Genomic DNA, 15,937 nt, shown 5'->3' on the forward strand with positions numbered 1-15,937 from the left:
CTTAATTGGTAGGGACCCTCCTCTTCAAACATGGTGGGGATGAGTTGACCACTCTAAGCTAGAAATTGGAGCCCGCTGTGCTTCTGCTGCCATCGAGTAACTTAGTGTGTAGCCAGCAAGCTGCAGCCCTGAGATGCTCAAGTCCTGCCACTGAGCAGAGTAGCCTTCCCAGGAGAAGCCAAGCTTGCCCACCAGCTATGCCCACCTTCCTGGCATCCAAAAAACGCGGTGATCAGAGGAAACAAAGGTATGCCATCCCCAAAGAGAAAGTCAGTTTTCATCCTTCCCAGTTCTTCTCGGGAGAGGGCAGCTTTGCCAGTGTGTCCTGGCGCCACCGTGGAGAGGAGCCCACTGATCAGACAAGGCAACCTCACACCGCTCATAAGGACGCCCGTGGCCGTTTTTCACTGTCACGTCAAGCCTGGCATCCTGCAGTGCCATCTTGACTTTTTTGACACTCCCTCACCAGGGATGCTCCTTCCAGTTGCCATGACAGCAGACCTTTTGGAAACAGCAAGGTGCATCCATACAGGTGTTTACAGGTAATCTCACTTGATAGAGAGAAAGGATATTTGAGGGAAGAAATGCTACGATGAGGAGAAACCACGTCCATCATATTAGACTATTAATTCAGCTCATTATCTAGCATCACACATGTCTCACTGCCAGGTGAAGGTTAATAGAAAGTTTACGAAACTTGGAATGCAATTAAGTCTCTGAGGAGCTGTAGCAGTTTCCATGGCAACCGAAGGGCTCAAGACCAGCCACAGAAGATTAATTTGAAGGCAAAAGTACATTAAAAATAGCTCTCCTCCAACGTTTCTCTTAACATCTTAGTATGGAATGGATCAATGACTCCACCATATAGAGTGGTGTTTACACACACAGTAACCACGCGGGCTTGTGGCAACCAATAGCCGTAAAATATTTTCCCCAAACGACTCAAGGAGTAGCAGTTTATTAGAATGTCAAAGGACAAAGCCCTTAAAAGTGTGGGTCCTTACTTAGGGTTATTCTCTGACTACTTAATGTCCCTCTCCATGTATTATGCATCCTCTTCATCAAAGCCATTTCTAACACCATGGCCATCGTGTTCTAACATGCACACCTGTTCACTCAGAAGCTAGTTCCCATTCAAAGTGAATCGCCTCTTCCGCCTAAGGACAGTCTGAAGCTCCTTAGCCTTTTGGTTTGTTGGGGGAGAAGGTAGGATCAACCCCATGTGCAAAGGAGAATCCTTTAGGAGAATTGCTTTGGGCACAAAGTCTCCCTGCTTGCAGGCAACACACTCAGCGTGCGTTGGCTGCGCTGCAAAAGAATAGAGAAGGCTGTCGCAATAGAATTTTGTCATTTGCTTATTGTTCTTCTCTTAGGGTTTCTCACACAAAGACAAGGACAGAACCATATTTCAGATTTCTGCTCCTGGGCTTCCATCAGTCTTTATCAGCCCCCTGATGTCATTAATCAGATTTAGGAATATTGGAGTGTGATTAGCTGTTTCTTTTTTTCCCTTCAGCATGTTTTTGTAACACTGGTTTTCAGCAGTTTGGTGCTAATCATCTTCATTATTTAAACTACTTGCCAGTTTATTACAATGTCATCATACTTGTTGGCAGAAGATAAATAGATTCACATGCAGCTAAGGGCACATCTTATGAATGGAGGGTGTGTATGTGGATTTTGCGCCAGATATCAGGATCTTTATGCAAGCCAACAGCATTAGCACGCAAAGCAAAGCTTCCCCAGTTGAATTTTTAGTGGGTGACATTCAGCAGTTAGCAGCATCTGGCCAACCTTACCTGGTCTCAGAAACTAAGCAGGATTGGGCCTGGCTAGGCCTTGCACGGCAGACCATCAGGACATTCTAGAGCTGTAGGCTAGCCTGGGCACTTGGTAGGGTAGCAATGAAGGCTCTAGAAAAGATATTCAGATGCCAGTGTCTATGCCTACAAAGATCAGAATCATGTAGACAATTGTTTTCTATGTGACTCTCCATGGAAGTTGGATCTTAAAGAAGCAGCATAGCAAGAGTATTGATGGTTTTGAAATTGGATGTTGGAGGAGACTCCTGAGAATGCTATGGACAGCCAAGGAAAAATCACATGGATCATCAGACAAATCAACCTGGAGCTTTCACTTAAGGCACAGATGATCAAGGTCAAATCATTATATTTTGGACACATTATGCAAAGATCTTGAGAAGTCTACAGTGCTGGGTAAGATGGAAGGGAAGAAGAGGATAACCACCAGTAGGGTAAATTGACTCAATTACAGCATCATGGGAGCACCACTGAAAAACCTGAGGGGCTAGACTGGGGACGAAAGGTCTCCCTAGGAAGTTGCTAAGAGTTGACACTGACTTGATGACACATAGTCAATCAACCATCAAGACTGGACTAGGATTTTTCTTAAAAAAAAAAAAAATCCTAGCAGAAGGCAATAGTGATCCACTATCATATTGCTTCCAAGAAAATCCCATGAGCCTGTTTGTAGAAGTTCATCTTCACTTGAAAGACTTCGATTTTTTGTGTTACATGTGAAAGACAATGTTCCCATGGATTGTCTGGGTCCAATCCAAGCAAGCTCAGAGTACTCTGTGAATTATCAAAAGGGGTGACCCAGGAGGACTTCAGGTAAAACATCATGAGAATCCCATTTAAGGCAAGTCCTTCTCACAACTCAGAATCCAGTGCAGGACATCACCCTCTCTGCGTATGATTCCTCATTGGCAGACCAGAGGAAACAGGATGCACGTCAACCGTTTTTTGTGTTTTAGAAATGTTTATTTTTCTTGCTCTGTTCAGTAATTTGGCCAGAGAGATTAACCTTGTCACTTGCTTTGAAAATTATCTGCTTTGGCTTAGTGTTATTGGAGATCTACTCTACAGGCAGCGGGCTTCCTTTGAAAAAGATTATGTCAGGTTAAAGAGAATTTCAATCTGACAGATAGAAAAAGGAAAAAAGGTATCTCAAAGGTACATAATGAATATGCTATTTTTGATCTATCCAGGCTAGCCTTGAAGTGGAGGGAGCAGAACTTGCTAAAGGAGAGAAAAAAGAGGATTTCATCCTTGTGTTGCCTTAGCAACAAGTAGATGCTTGGTCTCTTCCTGCAAGAGTTGTCAGAACGAATCTGTCTGTCTACCATGGATTCTGATGAGAAGAGGCCATACGGAAGAAATGGAAGGGGAGGGGAATCCAGCCTGGGGTGGGTTCTCCTCCGGACTCTGGCCCCCTCTGCCCCCCACTTGCTAAAGCCAAAGGGAGCCACCAGAAGCCAGACAGAGAGTCCCTTGTGGCTTTCATTCTTGCGCAGACAGAGAAGGAAAATTCCCTTCTTCCCGCCCATCGTGCAAATCCAGCAAGCACTCAGCGCAGGATCAGAATGGAGAGGGCTATGCTGGAGGAGGTGAGGGTGTGCCACTGGGACCGTCCACTGCACTAAGCCATACTTATGGCTGACAGACCACAATGCCCTGGATCTCCACGTCAGAGCAAGAAACACCAGCGCACACTTTTACAGAACTTAAAGAGAATGAAGAAGAGATGTCAGGAGAGAAAGACGACGACGTGGCTCGGGTCCCACCCACTAGCCCCTCTGACCTTTCTCATCACTGGTTCCAGCTCTCAAAAGTGTATCACTTAAGGGAGAAAGAGCTTCTATTTTAGTTTAAAAGGGGGTGTATTTCCAGCATGTAGCGCAGAGTCACTTTATGGATATACTGTGGAATTTTGGGTGATGCTTCACCTCAAACATACACGCATCTTATGGCCAGGATTTTCAACTTGCCAAGTTCCAGTGGAATTGTCATTCCTTGGCAGTTTATCCGGCTTTCCAGAGTTCAGAGTTCAGCCACGGCAGATGACCTTCTCCTAAAAACAGCAGACTTATCCAGCTGCTAATCTACATGCGGTGGCACATTAGCAGTTTATGGAGAGCAATCTAAGGCCCACATGCCCCACCCCCCAATTCTAAGTGCAAAATACAGAATTTTAAATCTTGCTCCATCGTGAATGATGGGGCCTACTTTCCTCCACTGCACCTGAAGGAACAGCCTTCGATCATTCACTGGCCTCTGCCCCCTCGGTTTGTCTACTAGTATGACTGACACTGCCTTGGAATTTGGTCCAGCTCTGCTGTGACAGGGTCATGTGGAAACTACTCCTGAGCTCCTTAGCTTAGAGTGTCTGTTGCATCCATATAAATACACCGAGCAGCAAAACAGACTGCAGGAAAATGCAAGTATGCGTATCTCTATTGTGCGTCGGAAATCCATCCTTCAAGATTTATAAAAAGTACTGCTTTTGGAAGAACAGCCTACACCAAGTCTCCCTTCCTCTACTTTGCCACATTGGTACAAGTTGTCTTGTGATGTCCGCAATAGTAGTACCTCAAGAATTGTCGGCCTTTGAGGTAGGCCAGGTCAAGAAACAGACACCACAAGAACTATGGGAACTCTACTTTATTGTTACAGGGTATAAAACAAAATCTTGAAAGCTGACAGAGATTCCTTCTCCCTCCTTTTATACCAGTGAAAATCAAGGTGGGACAATCTTGAGTTTCTTTCTCATGTACTCCTCCCTTCCAGGGCTAGACTGGTGTTTATCTAACAACTGGTGAATTTCTTCTTTAAGGCCATTTCCATACTCCTCTACAAAAGTGATCCAAGCAGAACTAAGGAAAGAGTGAGATGGCATTAGCATAAGGCTGCCTCCCCCCCCCCCCCCGATTCTTGTAATGTTTAGTCTTTCTCTTGGCAACATATTGTGGATTTTAAGGATTAGGTTAAATAAGCAGACTTTTACTGGCATGGATTTAACCTCAAGGGAAAGGAAGACTGGGCTTCAGTCACAACTAAAAAGCCGATCAGGCAGTTGGACTGAGACAATTTCCCTTTTGCTCATCATTCTGCTGGACAGTTTGGTAGATCCCCCTTATATTTTCTGAAGAACTATGCATGCTGGGAAAAAACAGAAAGAGCCTTGAGGAGTAGAGTATTGCAGAAGCAGCATTTGCGTTTGGTGTTCATAGAAGATCTACTCAACTTGACCAATAAAACTGTGACCAGCTTTAAAATGATTCACTTTGTTCTTGGCAGATTGCAGGGAAAGGTTCATTCTGAGTGCTTTCCTCCTTTATTCCAGATTTGGTCTTACATGTTGGGAGAAGAACAAGGCGGGTAGATGTCTAAAGGTCAGCCTAAGACTATTCGGCAACACTTTAAATAAGAGCTGTAGGATAAATAAAAATGGGAGGAATGAAACCACATAGTAAGGATTCCTGTCCGAGGCCTTCTAATCAAAATAGGCAAAATTGGAATTAGTGGTTCAAAACTTCTGAATGACTCTGGAAGGGTCATTCTGGAGGTGGCAACTAATGGTCTCACTAGCTCTTTCCAATTCTATGGTGCTAAGATCCTGGATCTGCTCAAGGTTAAATTGCCAACCAGTTGAAATGCTCCAGCAGATGCAGTGTAAGCTGAAGTGTAGTGTGAAATGACCTCCCTGCTGATTGCATGTCACTGTAACCAGGTCCTTACTGTTGCAATAGTTCCTGAATTATCCATGTGTCAAAGGCATTCTATTAGCAATGAAGACATTTCTTTTCCAACTGCATTTCTGTTGTAGCAGAAGCAGGTCACTTTTTCATTTTAAGGGTGTTAGTTCAATCATTGGAGGGGCTGGTTTGGAAGGCAATGGGCACAGAGCACCAGGGCAAAGACAGAAATGCTAGTAATTGACCCAGTTTTCTCCCCCTAAGAGGGGAAAGGAGATATGCTTGGGTATGAAACTGAAAGGGTGGAACAAGGCATTAGTTACTGATTGACAAGCAATCCCTGGCTGGCTGATAAATCTCCATAACCCAGTGTTTGTCCAAGAAGTGTGAGCGCTGACTGGCTGTTCTCTTGCAGTGCTATAGACTCACAAATGTAGAAATGTGCTCCTGCTCCAAGTGTCTCGATGCTCAATACGATCCTTGGTCAAAGCACTGTAAATCAGTTCCAGCTATCTAAAATCAGAAAGGCTGGTTACAAGGAAGTACTCCAAGAAGAGGGGGGGAAAGAGAAGAGGAGGTAATATTACCAACATAGGTTGTTTGTTTATTCAGTAATTCCCCACTACCACCAAAGACAGATTTGTCCCATGTTCTAATACTTCAAATGAACAGGGTACTCCTGATCATTCATTTTGCTGTTTTGAAAACATTATCGAGGGTTATCCAAACGATGCACAAATTATGTAATCTGCGCACATTTATAACCAAGTATCTGTTTGACGTGTCTGCATAGCTTGCACTGTCTGAAGCATTATTTGAAAACGACTGTTTTCAGTTATTAAAAATCAGAAAGAAGGGTGCTTGACATGGAAATGGATGAATTTGCCCCAGAAAAGGATTAACAGGCAGAGAATGCTTTGCAAATCCTAACCTCAAACTGACCCTGCTTTCCCGGAGTGCTGAACAGAAAGATTAAAAACACAACATTGCCACCGCATGGATGGAAGATGCCAGGCAGTTCTGGGCATCCTTTGCGGAGGTTCATTTTCCTCGGTCTGCTGGGTGAGCTCTTGAGGTGGCGAGGCAGGATGGAGATCCTGTGGAGAAGAAGCAAACGTCAAAAGATAGCCCTGGGATGGGGGAAGCAGAAAGCATTTTCAAAAGAAACATGTAATTGTTGAGCCGTAAGATTGCAAATGGCTAGAAAATCGGCGAAAACTCCTTGATCCTCTGTGCGTTGCAGTCTTCCTCAACATGTCGCCTTGTAGTTAAATGTACGGTGAGTTGCTCTACAACTCATCACTCTGGGAGTTACAGTCTCAATGTCTCAGCAGGACAGCTGGGTGGGAAAGGCCTGGCAGATCAGATACTTGGATTCTCTCTTATCTTTAACTCTTCAGATCTGAACAACAGTTTAAACAGCAGCTCACCCACGTGGCCAATTTTTCAAGGTCAGGGGACAGAGAATGAGAAAAATCTATACACAGAAAACTAGTTGGTCAGATAAAAGGCAAAGCTAGAATATCCCTCAGTAGTTTTCTCATTTTTCTCCCACTGAACAAATTACATTTTCGTCAGTATTGATTCTATAATTGCAATATAATAAACTTCATTCTACTCTTGAATCAGATTCATTACAGAGACTAGGCATGCTTGATTTAATACAGTGGGTGAATAATGGATTAAAGGTCAATTGCCCTGAACCAATTTATTTGTACAACCAACCTAAACAGCATTTTAAAAATAATATTAATTAAATAAGAGCTAAGTGCAAGGTTTGGGAATTGTTAGCACTCTTTAATCCCTTATAAGTTCTGGACTTTGGTACCAGTATAGAAATAGATCTAAACTGGTGTCAGAGAAGTGTTACTAGTTTCTCTTTTTTATCTGCAACAGGAACATTAGTTTAAAAGCCAGCTGTTTATACAGCTGAATGGCTGCTTATTTTATTGTTCTGAAATAGATGATTTTTGCCCTCCCTGGAAGGGAAATAATCACTTAAACATCAATCAAGTTTCTGGCTTGCATTCGACGCATTCATTATGCCGTTGCTGGCTGCCCAGCACAGAGAGATCTCTGGCCGTGTGTTGAAGTGATCCTCCTTGGCAGGTCCTTACCTGGGGCTGCTCTTCCATTAGGGAGAAGTGGTGGTTGGAGCTATCCAGAAAGAGGTCCTCATAGTGCTGAAGAACATGCAGAAGCATGGCATTGCAAAGGGTTTGCTTTTCACATGCCGAAGGGCTGCAAGGGATTCTGGAAAATACACACCACAGTAGTAGTAGTAGGAGGAGGAGTAGTGAGGAGGAGGATGGAATGCCATCCGTTTCATCTTTCTCAAACTCAGTTTTGCTCAACTTGCTATAAAGATGAAGGAAGGAAGCAATGGGCCCTTTCTGCTCTCAGTTTTGCAAGTCACTCCCACAGCCCTCAGAAGTTGAAGAAGCCCTGCGAGTGAATTTTCTTGTCCCCCACCCCGTCCACATTCCCACTTCACGTGCGTTTCTTGTGATCTGCAAGCCACACAGTAGAAAACCCTGAGCCTTCCTAGGGTGGGGAGGAGGTGTGAAGCCCCCTCTGCAGTGCTTAGCTTCCAAGTCCAGCCAAGGTCAGCTGGGAGCTCCTGTTCTAACCTTTGCCACCACTGCACATTGGAAACGGCAGCTTGGGCAGAGAACACCTGCAAAATTATTTCCTATTTGGTCCTGATCAGTCGCCGGAGACCCAGCTCCCCTTCTGAATTCATTAAAGCCCCACGGAAGTCCTGATTTTAAAGGTCTGAATCGCTTTGGATCAGGCTCCTGGGAAAAAGGCTTTTTCCCGCACGCCTTTATCCAGACCGGAGCATCTCAGGTGCAGAACAGTCTCTGTAGAGAGGCTCACTTGACAGCCTTTGTAGGTCTTCCCAGGACTTCTTAACTAGGGCGCCGGCATCCAGCCTTGGGCACCCGCTCGGCATCAGTGGACACCACGGGATCCACAGGAGCGCGAGGAGTTCTGCTTTCCTTTCCTGTACACTGCTTTGAATTGGACAGCTTCATGTTTTCGCTTGTGCCAAAACGGTGTTTATGGTATTGAGTGTGGGCCACTTAGAGAACTTACACTGTAAGGTGCCATGAATGAATGAATGAATGAATGAATGAATGACCTGAGTTTTTGTTTGCAATCTTACCATCCTTTTAATAATGCACATTAATAGGTGATCAGAGAAGACTGCCAAGTCCTTGGGGTGTTCAATCCATGCCATACCCACACTCACACACACACACACAAGATTGATATCTGTCAGTCTGTTAAGAATGTGGGAAAGGAGACCCTTAAGCTTTGGTTAAAGAATATAAGCAGCAGGGAGCAACCTTCTTATTTCAGGTTGCAGAACCCAAGTGGATTATGGCTGATCTTGCTGACTTAACTCCCTGAAAGCTTTCCAGATGCTGCACCTGTCCTTTTGCATAGAAATAATGAACGTAAAGCATCCTAGACCTGCCTCCTCTAAAGGAGGGCTCAGAAGTGGCTCTGAAAACTCCTCCTGCCCATATTTCAGTCTATACCTGAACCAGAGGCAGTGCCACTCAGCCCTTTGCCAGAAGTTCAGCCCTTGGGGGGCTTTTCTCAGACCAGACGTTTTCCATGAGGAGGAAGCTCCAAATTCATGGCAAATTCTGAGCTGACAGTTCTGTTATACATCTGGGGAAACAGTGTGGGCAAAATCTTCTTATCATGAATGTTCCAATTGTCCTGCAAAGAGTGCCCTGTACCCGGGCCACAATCTCACAGGCAGAACAGACCTATGCCAAGCCATACGTCTGGCTTGGTATTTCACAGAAGATGGACGTCAGCAACTCCCTAAGGCAGGAGTGGTCTCTGCCAAGTCCTTCAAAGCGCTACTTCCAAATGAATGTGACAGAAGTAAATATTCTGAACTAGGTGGGAGCAGTCATGCCCACTATCTAAATTAATGAAATGTATACCTTCCCTGCAGTGGAAATCTTTACATGCCTGGATAGATTTCAAGTCTCCTATGACTCTTCCTTGGTTTCATTCCACCCAACCCTTTTCCATCCTCTCCTTCCATGGCCACCACATGTTAGCAGAATCCATAGGCCTGACATCAGCATGTCTGTCTGTCACAGCTGTATGGAATCCTTAGACAAAAAGTCACAACTCCTTGCAAAGGCCATCAGAGCTTCACAAACCATGGAATCAGGGTGGGAGATCTCCACAGGCCCCGCATATGCTGTTATACTGAACATGACTAAAAAGGCTGATTTTCTTGAATGGAGAAAAACCAAATGTTGTTAGGAGGGAAGTAAATGAATGATTTTGCAAACAATCCCTTTCCATTGGATCCCAGCAATAAGAGATATTAGGCCCTGCTATTGACTCTTGAGAGACATTATTAGAGTAAAGAACATGCAAGTTGTGGGAGATGCAATTTGGATCATAAAATGATGTCATACTTTGCCATCATCTGATGTGCCTCTTCTGAGGCCCAGTTAGATTCCAGAGCCAAACATTAAATTATCACTGGTTCTAATCAAGTGAACCTGTAACACCTCCAGTCCCTTTAAGGAAGGATGAGTTAGATGGCAACTCATGATGGTTTTAGCACTGTGGAGATACTGTAAGAACCTCTTACCGGAATAACGTGGGGCCAAAAACAATGGCCAGGTTCTCCAGTGTCATCTGATTCACATCACTGTTTGCACCCACCTTGACGAGAAATCTAATAAGGAAACAAACCAGACGACTGTGTGCTTCCGGCAAGCTACTTAATAGCCTTTTTAGACATCTTGTTTGCTCTGTGGTGCAGTTTCTATTCTCTGTGAAGGATTGGATATTAATGATTAACAGAGACAGATTAACATCAGTTAGAATAAGTTCAGTATTTCATAGCTGTTGAGTCTCAACACATGCTCTCAAAGCCTTGCTGAATTGGGATTCCCCAGAAATGACAGAAGTTTATCAACTGGCACTCCCCAAAAAAAGAATTGTGCGCAGGACTCCTGTTGTTGTTGTTCAGTCGTTAAGTCATGTCCAACTCTTCGTGACCCCATGAACCATATCGCGCCAGGCCTTCCTGTCCTTCACTGCCTCCCTGAGTTGACTCAGTTTCATGCTCATCTGAAATGTAGTTGCCCCGCTTCAAGGAAGGGATGTCGTGAGGATGCCGATGGCCTTTACAGAGAATGTTGGGGAACGTGTGACTTAAGGCCCATGTTTATGAGCACTAACTGGTGCATTAGTTTACGCAAGGCTCAGGGAAGTGAAAGAGACTAAGAAAGACAACATAGGAGAAGAAATGATCAAGGGAAGAGAGATTCAATACTGGAGTTTGAGTTAATGCTATGTGCATGTAACAGTAAGCTAGCATGCAGAAATCGGCATTGGTAATGACAGTGCGGCTACCCAAGGTGGATCAAAACAGCATTGTTTTAAAATTCTTGTTTGTACCCAAGCGGAACACTTTTGTTTTGAAATAACAATAACACTAATAATAATTGCAAAATCACCATCAGTCAGTTGCAAAAGGCAGCTTCACTTGGAACAGCTTCCATCCTGCAACGATACCTGGAATGCCATCAAACAACATCCGCTTATCCCAGGCTCTTGGGAAGGACTCAATAGGTGGATACAAATGCCAAATCCAGTCTAAACATCTGGCTGAGTGTGCGGCCACCACCACCAATAATAATAATAATACACCTATCCCCCCCTTTGGGTTAAGCAATTATTATTTTTAACAATAATAATACACCTATCCCCCCTTGGGTTAAACAACACTGTGCAAAGTACAGAAACAGAAGACAAAATAGTAAACCAAAGGAATATGACATATCACGCAATATGAAAAAGAAAATCAAGTACAGCTCAATCCAGTTTCCAACGCTACCCCTTACTGTACATTTTCACACCTTCCTACCCTAATAAGCCATCCTTGCTTCCACCTCCTCCATGCACTGATTCACACATTGCCTTTCGTTCTTCAACTTTTTGCCTCTCTTCTTCGAGATCTCACCACTTCCATCTCGCCATTATCTTTTGGGTCTTCCCCTTCCTTTAAATATTATTCAATGTTGTCATGTACGAATTAGCTTAAGCTTGGGGGATGGCCCAAAGTACACGGAGTTGGAACCAGATCTGGAGGAGACACAGGGCAACGCTGACTAAAAATGAGTTGCCTTGCGCGTTTTGTCCTGCCATGGACCTATGTCCTGGTATCCTTCACTGTGGTCCTTTCTCACTCAAGGATTTCAGCAAGTGTGATCCAGCCTGTTACCAAGACGTGGCATCACACTTTCTTGTGTCAGAATAAGAAGAACAAGCTTCCTATGTACTTGCATTACCTTCAAAAGTGGCCCAAGCATCAGTGCACAGCTCTTCCGGGAAAACAGCAGTTGGAAGCTGATTCAGGAATAGTTTAAGGAGGCTGGCAACAGAGTCAACATCTCCTTCCTTGACAAGGTCAACTTCTTCTCCTCGATCATACTTTAATCTAAGCGCCCTGATTTTGGCTGCTGATCCGCTGATCCGAAAGAGGCCTTTGTGATTTAACCCTACGAGAACACACAACATCCGGTATATTAATAGTGAATGCATCCTCAAGTAGCTCCAACAGGGTTCATGCACAAATAGAAGAGATCAGCAGGTTTGGAGGAACCCCAAAATTCATAGACTTACAAAAATATTATAATTCTATTAAGGGAAGAAAGGAGAATTTCCTTCTCTTAATTCTGGAAAACAGAGGAGAAGGCCATTATTTCTTCATATTTGGCCATTATGTCTTCCCCCCCTCCCCTCTCTCTCTCTCTCTCTCTCTCTATATATATATATATATATAATGACAAAGGAAGACATAATGGCCAAATGCTAATAAATGCCACTATATTTAGTTTGATTTGATCACAGTATAGAAGGAGGAGGAGGAGGAGGAGGAGGAGGAGGAGGAGGAGGAGGAGGAGGAGGAGGAGGAGGAGGAGGAGGAGGAGGAGGAGGAAACACCATATTGTGCGCGCGCACACACACACACACCAAATTTTATTCAGTTCCCATTTTAAGTGAATGTACTTAAGATTACCATTGGCCATAGGCATTATTTCTATTATCATGCAACAGAAAAAAATTACCTCCCAGAGAACATAATGTTATTCAACTTTCATGTTGCAAATGTAAAGAAAAAAATATATGAACTAAGTAGACCTTTTTCACTTTAATTTACCCATTTTTCACTGTAATTTACACATTATAAAAACCAGCTAATAAAACTGGCAAACTCACTGAAAACTGTGCACCCAACTCAAAATATAATGCTTAGTAGATTTGCACATAATCTACTTGTAGCTCACACAACTTTTTTTCTCCAGGTGATGCTGATATTTCACTCTCTTATTGTTGAGCTGGTGGTTTTTTACACAGTTATGTAAAAGCCATGACTCAAGGTGATGCAGAGGATTAGTGTGGAGGTGGAGGCCTTATCCTTGCCATGATGAGTTGGGTGGCACCTTCAGCAGAAGGTATTGCAAGTGCATAATCCAAAGGGGAATTTCCTGTATCTCCAGAACAGATGGGAAAACCCCAAGCAGCCTGAATTTACTTTGTCTAACTAGTAAGGCTGTCTGTACTGTTAGAGGAAAAAGCTTCCTACTATGCAGCTGGCCCTGTGCTTCTAAAGTTTTAGGATGCCTCCAAGTTTTATAGGAGGGCGTCAGCTTGTTTTCCATCCAGAAAAATGCCCCTGGAAGCAGAAGTACCAGATTATAATAATCCACTTTGGATGATTACAGTAGGTCCTGGTATTAATTGATTCTGTTTGATTTGGGATCTGGACAGGGTTGGGATTCACCTGAGAACTCAGAACTGCCTATAGACACTGCAGAAGAAGAGGCGGTATCTGTCCAGGGCCACCTTTCATCAGTGACATTGAGCGGACGTCATCACCAACCATATTAATCCCCAAAGTGCATGCTGTTTCCTGACCCAGTGCACACACACACCTGGCTGAGTTGAGGATTTCCATCTGAAAGGAAGAAAATGGTTGCCTGTACACAACTAAGTGAGATCATGAACTTACCAAACTCTTCTAAGTATTCCACTGTGTGTTGGACAACTAAAGGAACAGAACGGTGTGTTGCATCTTGGGTGGCTGCATCAAGGGGAGAACCAAAGATTCTTTGAGGTTCTGGTCCAACTTTATTTCCACTGTGCTTAACTTCTACAGAAGACAGTGACTGCTGCAAAGAGAAAGTGTTGTGCTCTTGCCCTTGCTTCATAAATTTATGACATTTCTAAAATGTCAAGGTTATAACAACAGGAATATGGAACTCAGTTGTAGGCCACGAAAAATGTGCATGGATCAATGTCATATGCAAGATGAATGCAAAGTAATTAAAGGGGGGACATTTGTTGGTTCCACTATTTGAGCAAAGATTTCATTGGGCCTTGCAACCTGCCTTCCTCCTAGCCTGTTGGTATTTTGCATGAAATAACATTACTGCCTAAGACGTTCCAGGTTTGTAAGAACCTGTAGTTTTACTGTTCAGCATTTATTCCTGCATCCCATCCTTGCTGTAAAATGCAGATAATTAACTTGTCCCCTGTATATCTTGTATTAAATTGATTTGCTTTCTTGCTTGATTTGTACACACACAGTTTATGACTGTGATCCCCATGCAAGATCATCGTTAATTATAACAGAAAAAGCCCTATACATAATCAAGCATACATTTAGGAAGGGATTAAATCAGCCTCTCCCAAGTGCTTCTTGAAAGCAAGATATATTACACCTACAAGATCCCCACAATTGACTAAAGGAAGGTCCCAAATAAAAAATAGAGATAAGCTTATTCTGGAAAGAATTATTTTGACACTTTTTGGTACATGCCAGATTGTCTGCATCAATCTCTTTATGATCTGCCGTTGTTCCTGACGCCAGACTGATTGTTCTGTAGTTTGCTTGTTGGTTCGCTTACTCATCATCCGCATTTCTAAAGCTGCCCAGCTTCTTGACAACTCATTTCTCCCCTTTCTGAGGACAAAGGCAGGATTGGCCTTCCTCCAGTTGCCAGTTATTTCACCAGGTCTCCAGGATTTTTTAAGGGTTTGTCCAGACCATCAGCTGGCGCCTTTGGAACCCTCAGCTGCTCCGGAAGATTTACACTCATTCGGAGAAAAGAGCTTGTCCTGACCATGCTTTGGTCTGTCCCGGGCTTTACTCTTCCCCTCCATTCTGCTCTTCATAGCTGCCTTGGGAGATACAGATCTTCTTGTGGGGACCCTGATCCAAGCACTCTTCATTGTTACCTGCTGGCATTTAGCCACCTTCCTTGACCTGCCAGTCTATGGTTCCTTTCTTTCATTTTGAGTGGGTGTCTTCAGAACCTTCTGCCTTTTTATAAGATGATTTTTATGGGGCTCTTCCTTCATTTTGGACCCTCGATAATAGACCTGTGATGTAGGTTGGGCTGAGAGTGTGTCATGTCCAGAGTCACCTGGTGAGCTTCCATGGCTGAGGGTGGACTAGAACCTTGGTGTCCCCAACACTTTAACCACTACTCCATGCTGCCTCTGTAATATCTTTCTTGAACACTGAGTTATTGAAATGAAAGTTAGTATATATGTTGAAGACATGGTTCTGTTTCTTGGAGTCAATATTACTTTAATTCTTTTAAATCTTTTTTAAAATCTTTTTTAACATTAGTGATAATGTTTTTATTCTAATAATAACTTTTTATATAGATAATATCTGTTTTAACTCACTTGTTATTTTATTTTAATTGTTGTATGCCGCCCAGAGTCACTTTGTGAGATGGGCGGCTCTATAAATGTGACAAATAAATAAACAAATAAAATTCCATATGCCTATTTTCAAGGTGGGGAGGGATTACATTGAGGTGAATTCAAACATTTAATTCCATTCATTTAATTGTTTTTCAGCCTTGGAAAACATCCTTCTCTGAACAGAAATTGCTTTCCTGCATGAAATAGAGCAGCTGGATCCAACCCAGTGTAATCTCTCCTCAGGACTGAGGTAGCAAAATAAAAATTGGTTTTCACATTCAAGGCACAGTTCTAGGTTTTAAGGTCAAACCACAGCTTAACAGTTGTCACATGAATTTTTAAGGGAGTTTAAGTAGAACAGACTGTATTGTAAGGCAACCTCTCTCAAATATTAAAAAAAGGAATGCAAGTGAAATGAACGCATCATTATTAACTTAAGATAGCATTTTGATCATGAATATGAGCTTGACTCTCACATCCCATATTAAGCACTGCAGTATGAAAAAGGGGGGAACAGATTGTTACAATGCACTATCTAAGGTAGAGTAAACATCAATCATTGTCTTTTACTAGTTATTTGAAATAGATCAGACTGAAATAAGTGTCATATTCCTAAGTAAACATTCCCACAATCAAGGCATGAAAGACAAAAAGTTGACAAGGAAA

At 43.1% G+C, this 15,937-nt stretch overlaps 1 protein-coding gene across 3 annotated transcripts; it reads right to left on the reverse strand.

Moving 5' to 3' along the window:
* Positions 1-4,717: 4,717 nt before the first annotated feature.
* LOC112541069 (protein FAM13A-like) lies at positions 4,718-14,712 on the reverse strand. 3 transcript variants are annotated; one of them, XM_025168950.2, is made up of 6 exons: positions 13,566-14,712; positions 11,842-12,051; positions 10,134-10,317; positions 7,615-7,750; positions 6,440-6,594; positions 4,718-6,010 (listed from the first exon to the last, which is right to left on the reverse strand). In XM_025168950.2, exons 1-6 carry the CDS (start codon positions 13,762-13,764, stop codon positions 6,007-6,009), a joined length of 888 nt encoding a protein of 295 aa, XP_025024718.2. In that variant the 5' UTR covers positions 13,765-14,712; the 3' UTR covers positions 4,718-6,006. The 3 variants fall into 3 exon arrangements, with proteins under 3 accessions (XP_025024718.2, XP_087985934.1, XP_087985930.1); XM_088129808.1 differs by having other exon boundaries at positions 6,429-6,594; XM_088129804.1 differs by having other exon boundaries at positions 4,718-6,594.
* Positions 14,713-15,937: the final 1,225 nt, after the last annotated feature.

Source organism: Python bivittatus, unplaced genomic scaffold, assembly GCF_059951505.1.
Source record: "Python bivittatus isolate LINGU-HERP-01145 unplaced genomic scaffold, Pbiv_v1 ctg000050_np1212, whole genome shotgun sequence".
Classification (NCBI taxonomy): domain Eukaryota; kingdom Metazoa; phylum Chordata; class Lepidosauria; order Squamata; family Pythonidae; genus Python; species Python bivittatus.